This window comes from Oncorhynchus masou, chromosome 22 (genome assembly GCF_036934945.1).
Source record: "Oncorhynchus masou masou isolate Uvic2021 chromosome 22, UVic_Omas_1.1, whole genome shotgun sequence".
NCBI lineage: Eukaryota > Metazoa > Chordata > Actinopteri > Salmoniformes > Salmonidae > Oncorhynchus > Oncorhynchus masou.
In genome coordinates this window covers 5,608,042-5,632,247 of record NC_088233.1, presented here as the reverse complement: position 1 = coordinate 5,632,247, position 24,206 = coordinate 5,608,042, and the positions used below count along the sequence as shown (strand labels likewise).

General features: G+C 48.7%; 1 protein-coding gene across 4 annotated transcripts in view; it reads left to right on the top strand.

Moving 5' to 3' along the window:
- LOC135508922 (tight junction protein ZO-1-like) overlaps window positions 1-24,206 on the top strand; it is a 220,775-nt gene that overhangs the window by 176,578 nt on the left and 19,991 nt on the right. For all 4 annotated transcript variants that reach the window (XM_064929141.1, XM_064929140.1, XM_064929145.1 and 1 more), the window contains 12 exons: window positions 1,005-1,135; window positions 7,097-7,202; window positions 8,770-8,920; window positions 13,555-13,663; window positions 15,099-15,318; window positions 16,531-16,715; window positions 18,004-18,099; window positions 18,226-18,308; window positions 20,363-20,573; window positions 21,919-22,019; window positions 22,548-22,730; window positions 23,096-23,278. In XM_064929141.1, the coding sequence (XP_064785213.1) occupies window positions 1,005-1,135; window positions 7,097-7,202; window positions 8,770-8,920; window positions 13,555-13,663; window positions 15,099-15,318; window positions 16,531-16,715; window positions 18,004-18,099; window positions 18,226-18,308; window positions 20,363-20,573; window positions 21,919-22,019; window positions 22,548-22,730; window positions 23,096-23,278 (1,759 nt within the window). The remainder of the gene's footprint in view (window positions 1-1,004; window positions 1,136-7,096; window positions 7,203-8,769; window positions 8,921-13,554; window positions 13,664-15,098; window positions 15,319-16,530; window positions 16,716-18,003; window positions 18,100-18,225; window positions 18,309-20,362; window positions 20,574-21,918; window positions 22,020-22,547; window positions 22,731-23,095; window positions 23,279-24,206) is intronic.

Below are 24,206 nucleotides of genomic sequence, written 5' to 3'. Positions count from 1 at the left end.
TCTCTCGTTCCCTCCCCCCATCCCTCTCTCTCCTCCTCTTTCTCTCGCCCTCTCCTGCCTTCCCTCTCTCCCGCCCTCCCTCTCTCTCCCGCACTCTCTCACTCTCCCGTCCTCTCTCCCGCCCTCCCTCTTTCTCCCGCTCTCCCCCCCTCCATCACCTCAGATATGCCTCTCTAAAAATAGAGTACAAAGGAGAAGACAAAAACAAACGGTGACCTTCAAGCTCACAGACACACACAAGGCGGCAGGTAGCCTAGCGATTAGAGCGTTGAGCTAGTAACTGAAAGGTTGCTAGTTCGACTCCCCGAGGTGAAAGATCTGTCAGTGCCCTTGAGCAAGGCACTTAACCCTAATTGCTCTAAGGTTGTCATTTATAATGGCAGACCTTGGCCGTGACATCTCTCTCTGAAGATGCATTTATTTATTTAACTAGTCAATTAAGAACCAATTCTACCCCGGGCCAAACCCTAACCCGGACGACGCTGGGCCAATTGTGCGCCGCCCTATGGGACTCCCAATCACATCCGGTTGTGATACAGCCTGGAATCGAACCAGGGTCTGTGGTTCGATTCCAGCCCTCTAGCACTGAGATGCAGGGCCTTAGAACGCTGCAGCACTCGAGAGCACCTCTTCTCTGAGGGTGTCTCATGAAGAGTTGGGATATGCCAAAAAAAATAAAAAACACTTTGAAATTGGACAGATAAAAGCATCCTCATTATTATTATTATTATTGTTATTTATTTCCTTGTTATTATTTATCTCTACGGCCTTTACGTGTTGTCCACTGCAGTTAAAACGCCGAGACGCATATATAGGTGATGTGTAGTATTTGTTATATTGTACCACATCTCTGGTCCCGTATTGGCTCAGTTGCTGAGAGTTTGGCACTAACAATGGCATGCCAGTTCCTGGGTTCAATTTCCGCAGGGATCACGTGCACATACATAAACTATTATTCAACAAAAAAAAACTAAAAAGCTCTGTTTTTTTGTCTCCGATCACAGAAGTCGTGAGGAGGAGAGGATCTTGAAGCCGACAGCGGTACCAGCCAAGTTAACAGAGGAAGTTCCTGCCCTGCCAAAACCCCTGGAGCAGCCGGTCACCAGGGAGGAGAAACAGTTACCACCTCTACCAGGTCAGAACCACTGCCGGTAACTAGTAGACCTAACCACTGCCGGTAACTAGTAGACCTAACCACTGCCGGTAACTAGTAGACCTAACCACTGCCGGTAACTAGTAGAACTAACCACTGCCGTAACTAGTAGACCTAACCACTGCCGTAACTAGTAGACCTAACCACTGCCGTAACTAGTAGACCTAACCACTGCCGGTAACTAGTAGACCTAACCACTGCCGTAACTAGTAGACCTAACCACTGCTGTAACTAGTAGACCTAACCACTGCCGTAACTAGTAGACCTAACCACTGCCGGTAACTAGTAGACCTAACCACTGCCGTAACTAGTAGACCTAACCACTGCCGTAACTAGTAGACCTAACCACTGCCGGTAACTAGTAGACCTAACCACTGCCGGTAACTAGTAGACCTAACCACTGCCGTAACTAGTAGGCCTAACCACTGCCGGTAACTAGTAGACCTAACCACTGCCGGTAACTAGTAGACCTAACCACTGCCGGTAACTAGTAGAACTAACCACTGCCGGTAACTAGTAGAACTAACCACTGCCGTAACTAGTAGACCTAACCACTGCCGGTAACTAGTAGAACTAACCACTGCCGTAACTAGTAGACCTAACCACTGCCGGTAACTAGTAGACCTAACCACTGCCGTAACTAGTAGCCCTAACCACTGCCGGTAGTAACTAGTAGACCTAACCACTGCCGTAACTAGTAGACTTAACCACTGCCGTAACTAGTAGACCTAACCACTGCCGGTAACTAGTAGACCTAACCACTGCCGTAACTAGTAGACCTAACCACTGCCGGTAACTAGTAGACCTAACCACTGCCGTAACTAGTAGACCTAACCACTGCCGGTAACTAGTAGACCTAACCACTGCCGGTAACTAGTAGACCTAACCACTGCCGTAACTAGTAGACCTAACCACTGCCGTAACTAGTAGAACTAACCACTGCCGTAACTAGTAGACCTAACCACTGCCGGTAACTAGTAGACCTAACCACTGCCGTAACTAGTAGACCTAACCACTGCCGTAACTAGTAGACCTAACCACTGCCGGTAACTAGTAGACCTAACCACTGCCGTAACTAGTAGACCTAACCACTGCCGTAACTAGTAGACCTAACCACTGCCGGTAACTAGTAGGCCTAACCACTACCGGTAACTAGTAGACCTAACCACTGCCGTAACTAGTAGACCTAACCACTGCCGTAACTAGTAGACCTAACCACTACCTTACTCATGAACTTAGTTCAACTGTTGTACCCCATCAGAACCCAACATAATGCTAGTTTTACTCCATTGTTTGTAAACAATGTCATTGTAAACACAAACTGTATATCTTAAAAAATATCTATTTATATCATATTGATATCATGCATGGTCATTCCTTACATCCATAGCTCTGTATGAGTTTCCCCTTTCCCTCAGCTTTTTACCGAAACAGTGGCAGGGTGTCACTGTGTTATAGTTTGAACTGTAGAATGCCCCTTTAACCCATACAACGGTTTCAGTCCCGCTACCAAGGTTACAGCTAAAAGCTTGCTATGCTGACAACTGCTGTGTGCTGAGTGCTGAGCTTGGCTGAGGCTGCAGCCTACAGTTAGTTGGTTATAAACAGTGTGACTTGATGGACTCTGACGTTTCTCCTCCTGCCCTGCAGCCAGCAGCCTGCTGTGTCTCCTCCCAGATCAGGGCACTATGTACTGTGTTGGTGTGGTGTCTCCTCCCAGATCAGGGCACTATGTACTGTGTTGGTGTGGTGTCTCCTCCCAGATCAGGGCACTATGTACTGTGTTGGTGTGGTGTCTCCTCCCAGATCAGGGCACTATGTACTGTGTTGGTGTGTTGTCTCCTCCCAGATCAGGGCACTATGTACTGTGTTGGTGTGGTGTCTCCTCCCAGATCAGGGCACTATGTACTGTGTTGGTGTGGTGTCTCCTCCCAGATCAGGGCACTATGTACTGTGTTGGTGCTGTGTCTCCTCCCAGATCAGGGCACTATGTACTGTGTTGGTGTGGTGTCTCCTCCCAGATCAGGGCACTATGTACTGTGTTGGTGTGGTGTCTCCTCCCAGATCAGGGCACTATGTACTGTGTTGGTGTGGTGTCTCCTCCCAGATCAGGGCACTATGTACTGTGTTGGTGTGGTGTCTCCTCCCAGATCAGGGCACTATGTACTGTGTTGGTGTGGTGTCTCCTCCCAGATCAGGGCACTATGTACTGTGTTGGTGTGGTGTCTCCTCCCAGATCAGGGCACTATGTACTGTGTTGGTGTGGTGTCTCCTCCCAGATCAGGGCACTATGTACTGTGTTGGTGTGGTGTCTCCTCCCAGATCAGGGCACTATGTACTGTGTTGGTGTGGTGTCTCCTCCCAGATCAGGGCACTATGTACTGTGTTGGTGTGGTGTCTCCTCCCAGATCAGGGCACTATGTACTGTGTTGGTGTGGTGTCTCCTCCCAGATCAGAACACTATGTACTGTGTTGGTGTGGTGTCTCCTCCCAGATCAGGGCACTATGTACTGTGTTGGTGTGGTGTCTCCTCCCAGATCAGGGCACTATGTACTGTGTTGGTGTGGTGTCTCCTCCCAGATCAGGGCACTATGTACTGTGTTGGTGTGGTGTCTCCTCCCAGATCAGGGCACTATGTACTGTGTTGGTGTGGTGTCTCCTCCCAGATCAGGACACTATGTACTGTGTTGGTGTGGTGTCTCCTCCTAGATCAGGGCACTATGTACTGTGTTGGTGTGGTGTCTCCTCCCAGATCAGGGCACTATGTACTGTGTTGGTGTGGTGTCTCCTCCCAGATCAGGGCACTATGTACTGTGTTGGTGTGGTGTCTCCTCCCAGATCAGGGCACTATGTACTGTGTTGGTGCTGTGTCTCCTCCCAGATCAGGGCACTATGTACTGTGTTGGTGTGGTGTCTCCTCCCAGATCAGGGCACTATGTACTGTGTTGGTGTGGTGTCTCCTCCCAGATCAGGGCACTATGTACTGTGTTGGTGTGGTGTCTCCTCCCAGATCAAAACACTATGTACTGTGTTGGTGTGGTGTCTCCTCCCAGATCAGGGCACTATGTACTGTGTTGGTGTGGTGTCTCCTCCCAGATCAGGGCACTATGTACTGTGTTGGTGTGGTGTCTCCTCCCAGATCAGGGCACCATGTACTGTGTTGGTGTGGTGTCTCCTCCCAGATCAGGGCACTATGTACTGTGTTGGTGTGGTGTCTCCTCCCAGATCAGAACACTATGTACTGTGTTGGTGTGGTGTCTCCTCCCAGATCAGGGCACTATGTACTGTGTTGGTGTGGTGTCTATAACCTCCCAGATCAGAACACTATGTACTGTGTTGGTGTGGTGTCTCCTCCCAGATCAGGGCACTATGTACTGTGTTGGTGTGGTGTCTCCTCCCAGATCAGGGCACTATGTACTGTGTTGGTGTGGTGTCTCCTCCCAGATCAGGACACTATGTACTGTGTTGGTGTGGTGTCTCCTCCCAGATCAGGGCACTATGTACTGTGTTGGTGTGGTGTCTCCTCCCAGATCAGGGCACTATGTACTGTGTTGGTGTGGCGTCTCCTCCCAGATCAGGGCACTATGTACTGTGTTGGTGTGGTGTCTCCTCCCAGATCAGGGCACTATGTACTGTGTTGGTGTGGTGTCTCCTCCTAGATCAGGGCACTATGTACTGTGTTGGTGTGGTGTCTCCTCCCAGATCAGGGCACTATGTACTGTGTTGGTGTGGTGTCTCCTCCCAGATCAGAACACTATGTACTGTGTTGGTGTGGTGTCTCCTCCCAGATCAGGGCACTATGTACTGTGTTGGTGTGGTGTCTCCTCCCAGATCAGGGCACTATGTACTGTGTTGGTGTGGTGTCTCCTCCCAGATCAGAACACTATGTACTGTGTTGGTGTGGTGTCTCCTCCCAGATCAGGGCACTATGTACTGTGTTGGTGTGGTGTCTCCTCCCAGATCAGAACACTATGTACTGTGTTGGTGTGGTGTCTCCTCCCAGATCAGGGCACTATGTACTGTGTTGGTGTGGTGTCTCCTCCCAGATCAGGGCACTATGTACTGTGTTGGTGTGGTGTCTCCTCCCAGATCAGAACACTATGTACTGTGTTGGTGTGGTGTCTCCTCCCAGATCAGAACACTATGTACTGTGTTGGTGTGGTGTCTCCTCCCAGACCAGGGCACTATGTACTGTGTTGGTGTGGTGTCTCCTCCCAGATCAGAACACCATGTACTGTGTTGGTGTGGTGTCTCCTCCCAGATCAGGGCACTATGTACTGTGTTGGTGTGGTGTCTCCTCCCAGATCAGAACACTATGTACTGTGTTGGTGTGGTGTCTCCTCCCAGATCAGGGCACTATGTACTGTGTTGGTGTGGTGTCTCCTCCCAGATCAGGGCACTATGTACTGTGTTGGTGTGGTGTCTCCTCCCAGATCAGGGCACTATGTACTGTGTTGGTGTGGTGTCTCCTCCCAGATCAGGGCACTATGTACTGTGTTGGTGTGGTGTCTCCTCCCAGATCAGGGCACTATGTACTGTGTTGGTGTGGTGTCTCCTCCCAGATCAGAACACTATGTACTGTGTTGGTGTGGTGTCTCCTCCCTGATCAGGGCACTATGTACTGTGTTGGTGTGGTGTCTCCTCCCAGATCAGAACACTATGTACTGTGTTGGTGTGGTGTCTCCTCCCAGATCAGAACACTATGTACTGTGTTGGTGTGGTGTCTCCTCCCAGATCAGGGCACTATGTACTGTGTTGGTGTGGTGTCTCCTCCCAGATCAGGGCACTATGTACTGTGTTGGTGTGGTATCTCCTCCCAGATCAGGGCACTATGTACTGTGTTGGTGTGGTGTCTCCTCCCAGATCAGAACACTATGTACTGTGTTGGTGTGGTGTCTCCTCCCAGATCAGAACACTATGTACTGTGTTGGTGTGGTGTCTCCTCCCAGATCAGGGCACTATGTACTGTCTTGGTGTGGTGTCTCCTCCCAGATCAGGGCACTATGTACTGTGTTGGTGTGGTGTCTATAACCTCCCAGATCAGAACACTATGTACTATGTTGGTGTGGTGTCTCCTCCCAGATCAGGGCACTATGTACTGTGTTGGTGTGTTGTGGGTATTGAGATTAGGTTAGCGTGAAGGCCAGATGTATTGTGGGTATTGAGATTAGGTTAGCGTGAAGGCCAGATGTATTGTGGGTATTGAGATTAGGTTAGCGTGAAGGCCAGATGTATTGTGGGTATTGAGATTAGGTTAGCGTGAAGGCCAGATGTATTGTGGGTATTGAGATTAGGTTAGCGTGAAGGCCAGATGTATTGTAGGTATTGAGATTAGGTTAGCGTGAAGGCCAGATGTATTGTGGGTATTGAGATTAGGTTAGCGTGAAGGCGAGATGTATTGTGGGTATTGAGATTAGGTTAGCGTGAAGGCCAGATGTATTGTGGGTATTGAGATTAGGTTAGCGTGAAGGCCAGATGTATTGTGGGTATTGAGATTAGGTTAGCGTGAAGGCCAGATGTATTGTGGGTATTGAGATTAGGTTAGCGTGAAGGCCAGATGTATTGTGGGTATTGAGATTAGGTTAGCGTGAAGGCCAGATGTATTGTGGGTATTGAGATTAGGTTAGCGTGAAGGCCAGATGTATTGTGGGTATTGAGATTAGGTTAGCGTGAAGGCCAGATGTATTGTGGGTATTGAGATTAGGTTAGCGTGAAGGCCAGATGTATTGTGGGTATTGAGATTAGGTTAGTGTGGTCCCTCTAACCTACATTTGAACCTCCATTCACTCTCTTGTGGGAATAGTACATGGATGTGTGTGCACAGTACAGTTGATTGTGTGTGTGTGTGTGTGTGTGTGTGTGTGTGTGTGTGTGTGTGTGTGTGTGTGTGTGTGTGTGTGTGTGTGTGTGTGTGTGTGTGTGTGTGTGTGTGTATTTTCTCAGAACCCAAGCCAGTATATGCCCAGCCAGGCCAGCCTGATGTGGACCTGCCAGTCAGCCCCTCTGATGCCCCTGTGCCCAGCGCTGCCCACGATGACAGTATCCTACGGTATGTAGAAGTCTCTAACAGTATCCTACAGTATGTAGAAGTATCTATTCACCTGTCTCTAACAGTATCCTACGGTATGTAGAAGTCTCTAACAGTAAATGACTTAAATGTAATGTAAATGTATCCTACGGTATGTAGAAGTCTCTAACAGTATCCTACGGTATGTAGAAGTCTCTAACGGTATCCTACGGTATGTAGAAGTCTAACAGTATCCCACGGTATGTAGAAGTCTCTAACAGTATCCTACAGTATGTAGAAGTCTCTAACAGTATGTAGAAGTTTAACAGTATCCTACAGTATGTAGAAGTCTCTAACAGTATCCTACGGTATGTAGAAGTCTCTAACAGTATCCTACAGTATGTAGAAGTCTCTAACAGTATCCTACAGTATGTAGAAGTATCTATTCACCTGTCTCTAACAGTATCCTACGGTATGTAGAAGTCTCTAACAGTATCCTACGGTATGTAGAAGTCTAACAGTATCCTACGGTATGTAGAAGTCTCTAACAGTATCCTACGGTATGTAGAAGTCTCTAACAGTATCCTACAGTATGTAGAAGTCTCTAACAGTATCCTACAGTATGTAGAAGTCTCTAACAGTATCCTACAGTATGTAGAAGTCTCTAACAGTATCCTACAGTATGTAGAAGTCTCTAACAGTATCCTACAGTATGTAGAAGTCTCTAACAGTATCCTACAGTATGTAGAAGTCTCTAACAGTATCCTACAGTATGTAGAAGTCTCTAACAGTATCCTACAGTATGTAGAAGTCTCTAACAGTATCCTACAGTATGTAGAAGTCTCTAACAGTATCCTATGGTATGTAGAAGTCTCTAACAGTATCCTACGGTATGTAGAAGTCTAACAGTATCCTACGGTATGTAGAAGTCTCTAACAGTATCCTACAGTATGTAGAAGTCTCTAACAGTATCCTACAGTATGTAGAAGTCTCTAACAGTATCCTACAGTTTGTAGAAGTATCTATTCACCTGTCTCTAACAGTATCCTACGGTATGTAGAAGTCTCTAACAGTATCCTACGGTATGTAGAAGTCTCTAACAGTATCCTACAGTATGTAGAAGTCTCTAACAGTATCCTACGGTATGTAGAAGTCTCTAACAGTATCCTACGGTATGTAGAAGTCTCTAACAGTATCCTACGGTATGTAGAAGTCTCTAACAGTATCCTACGGTATGTAGAAGTCTCTAACAGTATCCTACGGTATGTAGAAGTCTCTAACAGTATCCTACGGTATGTAGAAGTCTCTAACAGTATCCTACGGTATGTAGAAGTCTCTAACAGTATCCTATGGTACCTCCAACCTCCTGTCCTGCTCAATATTACGACAAAATAACGTTTTAACTTCAATGATCTTTGGCAGGGGACATCAAACAAATATAATTCCTAGAAGGGACAAAGCCCCTTCGACCATTGACTTGAATGGGAATAGCCATTCTAGAAAGACTATTTCTATGGGTGACAGAACGTAAATATCACAGAGTGGGTCATTAACTGTCTATAACTGTCTTTCCTCTGTCCCCATCTCACCCTTTGTCCTCATTCCTCAGGCCGAGTATGAAGCTGGTGAAGTTTAAGAAGGGGGAGAGTGTGGGTCTGAGGCTGGCCGGGGGGAACGACGTGGGCATCTTCGTAGCAGGAGTCCTGGAGGACAGCCCAGCAGCTAAGGAGGGTCTGGAGGAGGGGGACCAAATTCTCAGGGTGAGACAGGATACACCAGCAACTACCACACTTCGCTACGGCAACACTAAGGTTGTCGGTTCAATTTCCACAGGGATCACGTACGCATACAAAACATGTATGTGCTCACTTTATTTTTATTTAACGAGGCAAGTCAGTGAAGAACAAATTATTATTTACAATGACAGCCTACCAGGGAACATTGGGTTAACTGCCTTGTTCATTGGGTTAACTGCCTTGTTCAGGGGAACAGTGGGTTAACTGCCTTGTTCAGGGGAACAGTGGGTTAACTGCCTTGTTCAGGGGAACAGTGGGTTAACTGCCTTGTTCAGGGAACAGTGGGTTAACTGCCTTGTTCAGGGGAACAGTGGGTTAACTGCCTTGTTCAGGGGAACAGTGGGTTAACTGCCTTGTTCAGGGGAACAGTGGGTTAACTGCCTTGTTCAGGGGAACAGTGGGTTAACTGCCTTGTTCAGGGGAACAGTGGGTTAACTGCATTGTTCAGGGGAACAGTGGGTTAACAGTTCAGGGGGAACAGTGGGTTAACAGTGGGTTAACTGCCTTGTTCAGGGGAACAGTGGGTTAACTGCCTTGTTCAGGGGAAGAACTACAGCTTTTCACCTTGTCAGCTCGGGGGTTTGATGTAGCAACCTTTCGGTTACAAGTCCAACGCTCTGACCACTAGGCTACCTGCCGTCCCTCCACTCTAACCACTAGGCTACCTGCCACCCCTCCACTCTAACCACTAGAATATCTGCCGCCCCTCCACTCTAACCACTAGGCTACCTGCCGCCCCTCCACTCTAACCACTAGTCTACCTGCCGCCCCTCCACTCTAACCACTAGAATATCTGCCGCCCCTCCACTCTAACCACTAGGCTACCTGCCGCCCCTCCACTCTAACCACTTGTTCCAGAGTGGCACAGCGGTCTAAAGGCCCTGCATCTCAGTGTAAGAGGCGTCACTACAGTCCCTGGTTCAAATCCAGGTTGTATCACATCCGGCTGTGATTTGGAGTCCCAGAGGGTGGCGCACAATTGGCCCAGCGTCGGACGGGTGTAGGCCGTCATTGCATCATTGTAAATAAGAATTTGTTCTTAACTGACTTTGTTAAATTAAGGTTAAATAAACATGAATTGAATCAATGCTATCAGCTACAGAAATCCAATATTATATAGTTGCCACTGGGATTAAACAAATATTAAAATATGTTTCATACACTAGATCAGACTAAAGATTTACAGGGGATAATGCTCCAACAGTACCACTGGTTTACATCTCAAATGGAAGCCTATTCCCTAAATAGTGCACTACTTTTGTCTAGGGCCTATGGGGATCTGGTCTAAAGTAGTGCACTCTCAATGGAAAAGGGTGCCATGTGGGACAAGGCCCAAAGCTTTTCCTTCGCTGGTTGATTTAATGGTTTGAAACAGCCGGCTGCTCCAAGATTCCTGCTCTTTCAGAGTCGGTCTCCTAGCAATGTGCTCACACAAAAACAGTGTCTCTCTAGATCACACACAAAAACAGTGTCTCTCTAGATCACACACAAAAACAGTGTCTCTAGATCACACACAAAAACAGTGTCTCTCTAGATCACACACAAAAACAGTGTCTCTCTAGATCACACACAAAAACAGTGTCTCTCTAGATCACACACAAAAACAGTGTCTCTCTAGATCTCACACAAAAACAGTGTCTCTCTAGATCACACACAAAAACAGGGTCTCTCTAGATCTCACACAAAAACAGTGTCTCTCTAGATCACACACAAAAACAGTGTCTCTCTAGATCACACACAAAAACAGTGTCTCTCTAGATCCCTCCTCTACCCCCTCCTCTCTCCTCCCTCCTCCACCCCCTCCTTTCTCCTTTCTCCTCCCTCCTCCACCCCCTCCTCTCTCCTCCCTCCTCCACCCCCTCCTTTCTCCTCCCTTCTCCACCCCCTCCTCTCCCCTCCCTCCTCCACCCCCTCCTTTCTCCTTTCTCCTCCCTCCTCCACCCCCTCCTCTCTCCTCCCTCTTCCACCCCTCCCTCTTCCAACCCCTCCTCTCTCCTCCCTCTTCCAACCCCCCCTCCAGAGTCAATGTGGAGGCTATATACAGGGGGTACCGGTACAGAGTCAATGTGGGGGCTATATACAGGGTATTACGGTACAGAGTCCATGTGGAGGCTATTTACAGGGTATTACGGTACAGAGTCAATGTGGAGGCTATATACAGGGTATTACGGTACAGAGTCAATGTGGAGACTATATACAGGGGGTATCGGTACAGAGTCAATGTGGAGGCTATATACAGGGGGTACCGGTACAGAGTCAATGTGGATGCTATATACAGGGTATTATGGTACAGAGTCAATGTGGAGGCTATATACAGGGTATTACGGTACAGAGTCAATGTGGAGGCTATATACAGGGGGTATCGGTACAGAGTCAATGTGGAGGCTATATACAGGGGGTATCGGTACAGAGTCAATGCGGAGGCTATATACAGGGGGTACCGGTACAGAGTCAATGTGGAGGCTATATTCAGGGGGTACCGGTACAGAGTCAATGTGGAGGCTATATACAGGATGTGACGGTACAGAGTCAATGTGGAGGCTATATACAGGGGGTATCGGTACAGAGTCAATGCGGAGGCTATATACAGGGGGTACCGGTACAGAGTCAATGTGGAGGCTATATACAGGGTGTTACGGTACAGAGTCAATGTGGAGGCTATATTCAGGGGGTACCGGTACAGAGTCAATGTGGAGGCTATATTCAGGGGGTACCGGTACAGAGTCAATGTGGAGGCTATATTCAGGGGGTACCGGTACAGAGTCAATGTGGAGGCTATATTCAGGGGGTACCGGTACAGAGTCAATGTGGAGGCTATATACAGGGGGTATCGGTACAGAGTCAATGTGGAGGCTATATACAGGGGGTACCAGTACAGAGTCAATGTGGAGGCTATATACAGGGTGTTACGGTACAGAGTCAATGTGGAGGCTATATACAGGGTGTTACGGTACAGAGTCAATGTGGAGGCTATGTACAGGGTATTACGGTACAGAGTCAATGTGGAGGCTATATACAGGGGGTACCGGTACAGAGTCAATGTGGAGGCTATATACAGGGTATTACAGTACAGAGTCAATGTGGAGGCTATATACAGGGTATTACGGTACAGAGTCAATGTGGAGGCTATATACAGGGGGTATCGGTACAGAGTCAATGCGGAGGCTATATACAGGGGGTACCGGTACAGAGTCAATGTGGAGGCTATATACAGGGTGTTACGGTACAGAGTCAATGTGGAGGCTATATTCAGGGGGTACCGGTACAGAGTCAATGTGGAGGCTATATTCAGGGGGTACCGGTACAGAGTCAATGTGGAGGCTATATTCAGGGGGTACCGGTACAGAGTCAATGTGGAGGCTATATACAGGGGGTATCGGTACAGAGTCAATGTGGAGGCTATATACAGGGGGTACCAGTACAGAGTCAATGTGGAGGCTATATACAGGGTGTTACGGTACAGAGTCAATGTGGAGGCTATATACAGGGTATTGCGGTACAGAGTCAATGTGGAGGCTATATACAGGGGGTACCAGTACAGAGTCAATGTGGAGGCTATATACAGGGGGTACCAGTACAGAGTCAATGTGGAGGCTATATACAGGGTATTACGATACAGAGTCAATGTGGAGGCTATATACAGGGGGTACCGGTACAGAGTCAATGTGGAGGCTTTATACAGGGGGTACCGGTACAGAGTCAATGTGGAGACTATATACAGGGGGTACTGGTACAGAGTCAATGTGGAGGCTATATACAGGGGTTATCGGTACAGAGTCAATGTGGAGCCTATATACAGGGGGTACCGGTACAGAGTCAATGTGGAGGCTATATACAGGGGTTATCGGTACAGAGTTCATGTGCAGGGGTTAGTCGAGGTAATTGAGGTAATATGGACATGTACGGAAGAGTTAAAGTGACTATCCATAGATTATAAACAGAGAGTAGCAGCAATGTAAAAGAGGGGTCTGGGTAGCCCTTTGATTAGCTGTTCAGGCGTCTTATGGCTTGGGGGGTAGAAGCTGTTAAGAAGCCTTTTGGACCTAGACGTGGCTCTCAGATACTGCTTGCCATGCGGTAGCAGAGAGAACAGTCTATGACTAGAGTGTCTGGAGTCTTTGACAATTTTTGGGGCCTTCCTCTGACACCGCCTGGTGTAGAGGTCCTTGATGGCAGGCAGCTTTGCCCCATTGATGTACTGGGCCGTACACACTACCCTCAGGAGTGCCTTGCGGTCGGAGGTCGAGCAGTTGCCGTACCAGGCAGTGATGCAACCAGTCAGGATGCTCTCGATGGTGCAGCTGTAGAACCTTTTTAGGATCTGAGGATCCGTGCCAAATATTTTTTGTTTCCTGAGGGGAAATAGGCTTTGTCATGCTCTCTTCATGACTGTCCTGTTCAACATGACAAGTGGCAACCCGTCACATGTCCTCGATTCTTTCCAAGGCCCACATCATCAACATGTGTTGTGCTGTAATCTGTTATAGATTCTACAATACACAAACGTAGACCATATGAAACATTGAAAGAATAACCTTCAATCTCCTTTCTCATGGTCACCGTTGGACAACCTTCCTCTTTTCTTCCTCTTTTCCCAGGTTAATAATGTCGATTTTGCTAATATAATCCGAGAAGAGGCGGTGCTGTTCCTCCTTGACCTCCCTAAAGGTGAAGAGGTCACCATCCTGGCCCAGAAGAAGAAGGATGGTGAGTGCAGGAGGACGAGAGGAAACTGGATGAATCACAGACTGAGGACTGGTCCCGTTCACTCCATCCCTCCCAGGGTTTTTCAAACGTCTACTCGGAGATCCCCAGACGGTCCATGTATTTGAACTATTCCACAGCTAGCTTACCTGATTCAACTGGTCAACTAATCATCAAGCCGATGACTACTTGAATCAGGTGAGGAGCTAGTTCAGGGCTAGCTATTTAAAAAAAAATATATATTTTTTTTTTATGTCTGGGAATCCCTGAGGAGAGGTTTGAAAAAGGTTCTGAAGGTTCCGATAGGTTCAATAAGTTTATCTGAAGGTTCCGATAGGTACAATCAGTTGATCTGAAGGTTCCGATAGGTACAATCAGTTGATCTGAAGGTTCCGATAGGTACAATCAGTTGATCTGAAGGTTCCGATAGGTACAATCAGTTGATCTGAAGGTTCCGATAGGTACAATCAGTTGATCTGAAGGTTCCGATAGGTACAATCAGTTGATCTGAAGGTTCCGATAGGTACAATCAGTTGATCTGAAGGTTCCGATAGGTACAATTAGTTGATCTGAAGGTTCCGATAGGTACAATCAGTTGATCTGAAGGTTCCGATAGGTACAATCAGTTGATCTGAAGGTTCCGATAGGTACAATCAGTTGATCTGAAGGTTCCGATAGGTACAATCAGTTGATCTGAAGGTTCCGATAGGTACAATCAGTTGATCTGAAGGTTCCGATAGGTACAATCAGTTGATCTGAAGGTTCCGATAGGTACAATCAGTTGATCTGAAGGTTCCGATAGGTACAATCAGTTGATCTGAAGGTTCCGATAGGTACAATCAGTTTATCTAATGGTTCCAATAGGTACAATCAGTTGATCTGAAGGTTCCGATAGGTACAATCAGTTGATCTGAAGGTTCCTATAGGTACAATCAGTTTATCTAATGGTTCCGATAGGTACAATCAGTTTAGTGGTGAAGCTTCCACCATACAGATCTGCAATCATCAAATAATTAGGGCCAAGGTAATGGTAGGGAAGCAAATTGGGACCAGTTGAACTTCCATCATCTGAGATTTATCTCTATTGCTCTGCTCTGCTCTCCTTTCTGTCTGTCTCTGTCTCTAACTCTAACTCTGTCTCTGACTCTGTCTCTGACTCTTGTCTCTAACTCTGACTCTGTCTCTGACTAACTCGGTCTCTCTCGTAACTCTCTCTCTCTCTTAACTCTCTGTCTCAACTCTCTGTCTCCAACTCTGACTCTGTCTCTAACTCTGACTCTAACTCTTGTCTCTGACTCTGCCTCTGACTCTAACTCGGTCTCTCTCTTAACTCTCTCTCTCTTAACTCTCTGTCTCTCTCTTAACTCTTTCAACTCTCTGTCTCTCAACTCTCTGTCTCCAACTCTGATACTCAAACTCAGTCTGTGTTCTGGTCCAGTGTACCGGCGGATCGTGGAGTCTGATGTGGGCGACTCGTTCTACATCCGGACCCACTTTGAGTATGAGAAGGAGTCTCCGTACGGCCTGAGCTTCAACAAAGGAGAGGTGTTCAGAGTGGTGGACACCCTGTACAACGGCAAGCTGGGCTCCTGGCTGGCCATCCGCATCGGCAAGAACCATCAGGAAGTGGAGAGAGGCATCATACCTAACAAGAACAGGTGATGATGACACTATTTCCGTCTTCTCTTCAGTCCATTTTGGCTCCTCTCTGGGTGTTAAATCAGCAAGCCATAATGAGGTTGAGTTTTCACAGAAATCAGTTTATTTGTTTATTTGAAAACAGAATGTGTTCTGTATAACTTACCTGGTTTTTAGACAATCATGTAAATGTGTTAAAATAATAGGGGAAGATTCACGCTGGTCACAAGTCATCAGAACAATGTTAACGTCACGTGGTCCTCGCGTAGCTTTAACCACATTTGTTATGATTATCATTGCCTCTGTGTTGGCAGTATTGAGGTTAGCCGTGCCAAGTGTACTGGACAGTGTCACGGACACATGAAAGCCCTCTACAGAGGTGTCTCTACCAAGAACTCTGTCTGTCCCTCTCATTCTCTTGTTCTGAATAGAAAAGCAACTCTAGCACACTGGTGATTTTGATTCCCCAAAAATGCATATTTCAAGCATATCCAATTTGTAAGTCGCTCTGGATAAGAGCGTCTGCTAAATGACTTAAATGTAAATGTAAATGTAATATTTTTCACCAACATTTCAATCAATAGACCTTCATCATCTGAGTTATACAGAGAACTAAATCTCGTTCTCATTTTTTTAAATACTATTTTTTTTGTACCCTTTTTTTCTCCCCCAATTTCCTGGTTTCCAATTGGTAGTTACAGTCTTGTCTCATCGCTGCAACTCCCGTACGGACTTGGGAGAGGCAAAGGTCGAGAGCCATGAAACACGACCCAGCCAAGCCGCACTGCTTCTTGACACAATGCCCATCCAACCCGGAAGCCAGCCCGCACCAATGTGTCAGAGGAAACACCGTACACCTGGTGACCGTGTCAGCGTGCACTGAGCCCGGGCCGCCACAGGAGTCGCTAGAGCGCGATGGGACAAGAACATCCCTGCCGGCCAAACCCTCCCCAAACCCGGGAATTGTGCGCCGCCCTATGGAACTCCCGGTCATGGCCAGCTACGACAGAGCCTGGACTGCCTTAAACCACTGCACCACTCGGGAGACCTACTCTCATTCTCTTTTACAGAGAAAAACATAATAACAAACTTCTCTCCACTCTGGGTGTGAAAAACAGCCTCCCCAAGACAGCAGGGTTAGGGTTAGTTATCGAGTTAGTTATCGAGTTAGTTATCGAGTTAGTTATCGAGTTAGTTAGTTATCCAACTCCCTCTCCTCTATCTGTCTCCAGAGCGGAGCAGCTGTCCAGCGTGCAGTACAGCCTCCCCAAGACGGCTGGGGGCGACAGGGCAGACTTCTGGAGGTTCAGGGGCCTGAGGAGCTCCAAGAGGAACCTGAGGAAGAGCAGAGAGGACCTGTCGGCCCAGCCCGTCCAGTCCAAGTTCCCCGCATACGAGAGGGTGGTGCTTAGAGAAGGTGAGGATGACTTGCCTTGTAATAACACATTAGAAATTCTTATCTGTGCTAAAAAACATAAAGTCTCCTCCCTCAGCCCCTCCTCCCTCAGCCCCTCCTCCCTAGCCCCTCCTCTCTCTAGCCCCTCCTCCCTCTAGCCCCTCCTCCCTCAGCCCCTCCTCCCTCAGCTTCTCCTCCCTAGCCCCTCCTCTCTCTAGCCCCTCCTCCCTCAGCCCCTCCTCCCTAGCTCCTCCTCCCTCAGCCCCTCCTCCCTCAGCCCCTCCTCCCTCAGCCCCTCCTCCCTCAGCTTCTCCTCCCTAGCCCCTCCTCTCTCTAGCCCCTCCTCCCTAGCCCCTCCTCCCTCAGCCCCTCCTCCATAGCCCCTCCTCCCTCAGCCCCTCCTCCCTCAGCCCCTCCTCCCACAGCCCCTCCTCTCTAGCCCCTTCTCCCTCAGCCCCTCCTCTCTAGCCCCTCCTCCCTCAGCCCCTTCTCCCTCAGCCCCTCCTCTCTAGCCCCTCCTCCCACAGCCCCTCCTCTCTAGCCCCTTCTCCCTCAGCCCCTCCTCTCTAGCCCCTCCTCCCTCAGCCCCTTCTCACTCAGCCCCTCCTCCCTCAGCCCCTCCTCCCTCAGCTCCTCCTCCCTCAGTTCCTCCTCCCTCAGCCCCTTCTCCCTCAGCCCCTTCTCCCTCAGCTCCTCCTCCCTCAGCTCTTCCTCACTAGCCCCCACTCCCTCAGCCCTCCTCTCTAGCCCCTTTTCCCTATCCCCTCCTTCCTAGGCCCTCCTCCCTTAGCCATCCTCTCTAGCCCCTCCTCCTTAACCCCTCCTTCCTAGGCCCTCCTCCCACAGCCCTCCTCTCTAGCCCCTCCTCCCTCAACCTTCCTCTCTAGCGACTCTTGTAAATCGTAACCTGTTTCTAATAGTGGTGAGCTTTCATAACGTAGCTCCAACTATAAATATTGTCTTTCAATTGATAGAGGGGAGAAAAAGACCCCTGGGTTGTAAACACTACGGTTTGCTGCTACACAATCCTGACCCAAATATTCTGCTTTTACTAACTGTTACGCTGTTTTTAAATGAAACAATTGTTATTGCTTTTAGAATGTGTCTTTTCTTTAGTTGTGTAGTTTTAGTTATAAATTTGTGTTAAAGTTCTATGTCCATTAGCGTTCTGTATTTCGTCATGTTTCCAACGTTTGGTGTGGAAACTGTTGCGTCTTCCACAGCTATCGGAGAGCCAAATAAAAATCACTATTCCTCCCACTCAGTCTAATGTACTTTTGATGGCCTTCTGTTGGGGGTGTTTGTCCAGCTGGTTTCCTGAGGCCTGTGGTGATATTTGGACCCATCGCTGACGTGGCACGAGAGAAACTCTCTCGAGAGGAGCCCGACCTGTTCGAGCTCGCAAGTGAGTAACAGAAGTGTATCGAAATGACCTGAGAAGTTTTCTAGAATTCCATTAAAACACGAGTTAATTATAGAACGATGAAAAGAACCACGCAATGAAACTATTTCTTTCCCCTTGTTGTTTCAGAGAGTGAACCTCGAGACGCGGGGAAAGACCAGCGTAGTTCAGGAATCATCCGTCTCCACACCATCAAACAGATCATCGACAGAGTGAGTTTTCCCTTTTTTTAACACGTAGAGTCACTCATTTCAATAGGACTCATTTTGATTTGAGGAATTTTTTTTTCTTTTCGTTTTTTTTCCCACAATTATTGTGGCATGACGTTCTTTTTAAACATTTTTGGCGATGCAGAATTTGTTTTTTTCCAAATGTTGTCTTTGTTGTCCATTTTCTATTTCACTCATGATGAAAAGAGAACAGGATTCACTGGAGAATCACTGACTGTGTTGAGGCCCTCTGCCCCAGTAGGAGGAATCACTGACTGTGTTGAGGCCCTCTGCCCCGGTAGAAGGAATCACTGACTGTGTTGAGGCCCTCTGCCCCGGTAGAAGGAATCACTGACTGTGTTGAGGCCCTCTGCCCCAGTAGGAGGAATCACTGACTGTGTTGAGGCCCTCTGCCCCAGTAGGAGGAATCACTGACTGTGTTGAGGCCCTCTGCCCCGGTAGAAGGAATCACTGACTGTGTTGAGGCCCTCTGCCCCGGTAGAAGGAATCACTGACTGTGTTGAGGCCCTCTGCCCCGGTAGAAGGAATCACTGACTGTGTTGAGGCCCTCTGCCCCAGTAGGAGGAATCACTGACTGTGTTGAGGCCCTCTGCCCCAGTAGGAGGAATCACTGACTGTTGAGGCCCTCTGCCCCAGTAGGAGGAATCACTGACTGTGTTGAGGCCCTCTGCCCCAGTAGGAGGAATCACTGACTGTGTTGAGGCCCTCTGCCCCAGTAGGAGGAATCACTGACTGTGTTGAGGCCCTCTGCCCCAGTAGGAGGAATCACTGACTGTGTTGAGGCCCTCTGCCCCAGTAGGAAGAATCACTGACTGTGTTGAGGCCCTCTGCCCCAGTAGAAGGAATCACTGACTGTGTTGAGGCCCTCTGCCCCCCAGTAGGAGGAATCACTGACTGTGTTGAGGCCCTCTGCCCCCCAGTAGAAGGAATCACTGACTGTGTTGAGGCCCTCTGCCCCAGTAGGAGATACACTGACTGTGTTGAGGCCCTCTGCCCCAGTAGGAGGAATCACTGACTGTGTTGAGGCCCTCTGCCCCCCAGTAGGAGGAATCACTGACTGTGTTGAGGCCCTCTGCCCCGGTAGGAGATACACTGACTGTGTTGAGGCCCTCTGCCCCAGTAGGAGGAATCACTGACTGTGTTGAGGCCCTCTGCCCCAGTAGGAGGAATCACTGACTGTTGAGGCCCTCTGCCCCGGTAGGAGATACACTGACTGTGTTGAGGCCCTCTGCCCCGGTAGAAGGAATCACTGACTGTGTTGAGGCCCTCTGCCCCGGTAGAAGGAATCACTGACTGTGTTGAGGCCCTCTGCCCCGGTAGAAGGAATCACTGACTGTGTTGAGGCCCTCTGCCCCGGTAGAAGGAATCACTGACTGTGTTGAGGCCCTCTGCCCCAGTAGGAGGAATCACTGACTGTGTTGAGGCCCTCTGCCCCGGTAGAAGGAATCACTGACTGTGTTGAGGCCCTCTGCCCCAGTAGGAGATACACTGACTGTGTTGAGGCCCTCTGCCCCAGTAGGAGGAATCACTGACTGTTGAGGCCCTCTGCCCCAGTAGGAGGAATCACTGACTGTGTTGAGGCCCTCTGCCCCGGTAGGAGGAATCACTGACTGTGTTGAGGCCCTCTGCCCCAGTAGGAGGAATCACTGACTGTGTGAGGCCCTCTGCCCCGGTAGGAGGAATCACTGACTGTGTTGAGGCCCTCTGCCCCAGTAGGAGGATCACTGACTGTGTTGAGGCCCTCTGCCCCAGTAGGAGGAATCACTGACTGTGTTGAGGCCCTCTGCCCCAGTAGGAGGAATCACTGACTGTGTTGAGGCCCTCTGCCCCAGTAGGAGGAATCACTGACTGTGTTGAGGCCCTCTGCCCCGGTAGGAGGAATCACTGACTGTGTTGAGGCCCTCTGCCCCAGTAGGAGGAATCACTGACTGTGTTGAGGCCCTCTGCCCCAGTAGGAGGAATCACTGACTGTGTTGAGGCCCTCTGCCCCAGTAGGAGGAATAGATTATGTAAGTGATGTCTTTTCTGGTATATAGGACAAACATGCAGTGCTGGACATCACCCCCAATGCAGTAGACCGTCTGAACTACGCCCAGTGGTACCCCATCGTAGTGTTCTTGAACCCAGACAACAAACAAGGGGTCAAGAACATGAGAACCAGGCTCTGTTCCGAGTCCAGGAAGTCCGCCCGGAAACTCTACGAGAGAGCCCTGAAATTAAGGAAGAACAACCACCACCTCTTCACCAGTGAGTAGAGAAGGGGAAGATGGGAGAGATGGGAAGAGAGGCTCTGGAGAGTCCAGGGGTGGGAAGAGTCTAGAGAGAGCCTTGAAATAAAGGAAGAACAACCACCATCTCTTCACCAGTGAGTAGAGAAGGGGAAGATGGGAGAGATGGGAAGAGAGGAGGTGGAGGAGAGAGGGTGGGAGGAGAGTAGAGAGAGCCCTGAAACTAAGGACGAACAACCACCATCTCTTCACCAGTGAGTAGAGGGGGGAAGATGGGAGAGATGGGAAGAGAGGAGGTGGGGGAGAGAGGGTGGGAGGAGAGTAGAGAGGGAGCCCTGAAACTAAGGAAGAACAACCATCCCCTTTTCACCAGTGAGTAAAGGGAGGGGCATTTGTTATGTCACGTTTCTGACAATATTATGACAGTATAATGAGGTATAGTTTAAAATTAAGTGTTTCCAAAACAACACGGGTCCGAGAATGTATCCCTGAGGAACTCCACAAAATATCTTGGCCCTATTAGATACCCGACTGTTTACATACACAAACTGCTCTCTATCATAAACCTAAGTATTCAACCATTTGTTTGCTTGGTTTCATGAAAGCAGCATGTTAAGAAAAGTGAATTGATATCTTGTAGAGTCCCTCAGGGATCCATTCTTTGACCCTTGAGTTGAATTGTTAACATGCTATTATCATGCTAACTAGTAGCATAATGCTAACTAGTAGCATAATGCTAACTAGTAGCATAACGCAAACTAGTAGCATAATGCTAACTAGTAGCATCATGCTTACTAGTAGCATCATGTTTACTAGTAGCATGTTAAAAGGGATAGTGGGATATATTGGCTGCATTATGGCAACATGCTATTATCATGCTAACTAATAGCATCATGCTAACTAGTACCATCATGTTAGCTAGTAGCATCATGCTTACTAGTAGCATGTTAAAAGAGATAGTGGGATATTTTGGCTGCATTATGGCAACATGCTATTATCATACTAACTAGTAGTATCATGCTAACTAGTCTGCTGCTCCTCCTAACTAGCAGCATCATGTTAACTAGTAGCATCATGCTTACTAATAGCATGTTAAAAGGGATAGTGGAATATTTTGGCTGCATTATGGCAACATGCTATTATCATGCTAACTAGTAGCATCATGCTAACTAGTAGCATCATGCTAGCTGTTCAGGTAGACTTCCAGTCATTGCGCTTACGCTAGTTTGCATTGGCTCACAAAAGTACCTCTTAACTTCCTTTTAGATTGGCCGAAGAGACATAATTTGGCTTAATTGCCCAAATCTGGACACTATCCCTTTTAAATAAATAAAAACGGTAACCCTTTTGGCCTCCTGTCTTAGCCACCATCAACATGAACAACATGAACGATGGCTGGTACGGAGCTCTGAAGGAGACTATCCAGCAGCAACAGAACCAGTTGGTCTGGGTGTCAGAGGGCAAGGTGAGAGAAACACTCAGATGTCCATTATAGTTTTACGGTAATTAAAAAATAAATAATCTATCGTATGAATATGATACTTTGCGAACACAATGTGCAGGAGCTTCTTTCCTTTGAATAACATCGAAACATTTCCGACTCACCTGCTGAAGCAACCCTAAGAAAACTGTATATTTCTTCACATCTACTACTACCATCTCTCCTTCTGCTCTTACTCCTGCTGCCCCTCCTCTTCCTCCTCCTCCTTCTCCTGTTCCTACTGCTCTTCCTCATTCCTCCTCCTGCTCCTCCCCCTGCTCCTCCTCCTCCTGCTCCTCTTCTCCCTCCTCCTCCTGCTCCTTCTCCTGCTCCTTCTCCTACTCTTCCTCCTGCTCCTCTTCCCCCTGCTCCTCCCCCTGCTCCTCTTCCTGCTCTTCCTCCTGCTCCTCTTCCCCCTGCTCCTCCCCCTGCTCCTCTTCCTCCTCTTCCCCCTGCTCCTCTTCCTGCTCCTCCTCTTCCCCCTCCTCCTCCTGCTCCTCCCCCTCTCCCCAGGCGGACGGCGCGCCGGACGATGACCTGGACATCCATGATGACCGTCTGTCATACCTGTCAGCCCCAGGCAGTGAATACTCCATGTACAGCACGGACAGCCGCCACACCTCTGACTACGAGGACACGGACACAGAGGGCGGGGCCTACACCGACCAGGAATTAGACGAGACTCTCAATGACGAGGTGGGACGGATTCTTAAATTTCTTTTTCTTTTTTTTTTACATTTGATTTAATTCATGTTCGCTTGTCAAAAATACTGAATTAAGACAAAAAAAATTTTTTAAACCTTTATTTAACCAGGCAAGTCAGTGTGTGCAAGTCAGTTAAGAACACATTCTTATTTTCAATGACGGCCTGGGAACAGTGGGTTAACTGCCTGTTCAGGGGCAGAACGACAGATTTGTACCTTGTCAGCTCGGGGGTTTGAACTCGCAACCTTCCGGTTACTAGTCCAACACTCTAACCACTAGGCTACGCTGCCACCCCAATACTTGGAGGGAAAAAATCATAATGAAGCATGAAGTAACTTGTTTCTAAATCCCATTAGGTTGGTCTTCCCACGGAGCCAGCTATCACCCGCTCCTCAGAGCCGGTCAGAGAGGACCCGCCCGTCATCCAGGACCCCTCGACTGGCGGTTACCCTGGATACCAGCACGTTGCCGTGACTCCGCCCGACCCGGCCAACCGCATCGACCCGTCCGGGTTCAAAATGGCCGCCGCTCCTCATCAGGTAGGGGAGAGAGGGAGGAATTGGAGGGAGAGATGAATGGAGGTTTAGCTGTAGGTGTCTCTAGGGGCGAAACGAGCTGAAACGATGTTATTACAACCTGTTCTGTTCTTCAGAGTGAAACAGGGCATGTGTTTGTTCCTTCAGTAAGAGAGACCCTTTACAAAGCTTTACAATATACATATGCATTTGTGTATACTATCTGTTTGTAGTTAACCACACTGTTGCAAATACATTGTAAACGGGTTTCTGGAAAAAGGATTCAAGGAGGAGGAACATGGAGAGAGAAGGTTACTATGGAGATAGAAACTGCTGTAGTTTGTGGAGTGTTGCTGTGGTCTTTCTCTTGGCAGCCTGTTGCAATAAAAATGTCTCTTAACGATACTTCACAGCAAGACGATGCTGCTCTTCTGGCTCTTCCTTCCTCTCTGCTGCCTGCTGCGGTGGCTGTGGCGCCCCCTGTTGTTGAGGCTGAGTCACAGCAACCCGCACTGCAGGTAGAGGGTATGACCTCTGAACCCGAGGAGGAGGCTCCGGCTGCAGACTCACTCCTTAGCAGCCCCGCCCCTACTGAGCTAGCCCCGCCCCCAACACCACCATCACTCGAACCCCAACCCCTGTCTGACCCGCAGCTCGGCCCTGGTCCCGAACCCAAGGTATTCACCTACCTACCACCTACCCGCCACCCCAGCACCTACCTGCTGCCTCCCTAGAACACCTGGACCGGGCCTGGGCCAGTCATGCCCTTAACTGCCCCGCCCGGTTCTCTGCCCCGCCCATCTCCCCCCCAGCCTGCTGTCCTGTCTTCTTCTTCTCACACGCTTCTTTATCCTCTGACTGGCTCTCGTCTGCATGCCCCGCCCACACTGTGTGACCACAGAATTATATAACATGCACCTTGTGTGTGATTGGTCAGTGTGTGGTCAGTACA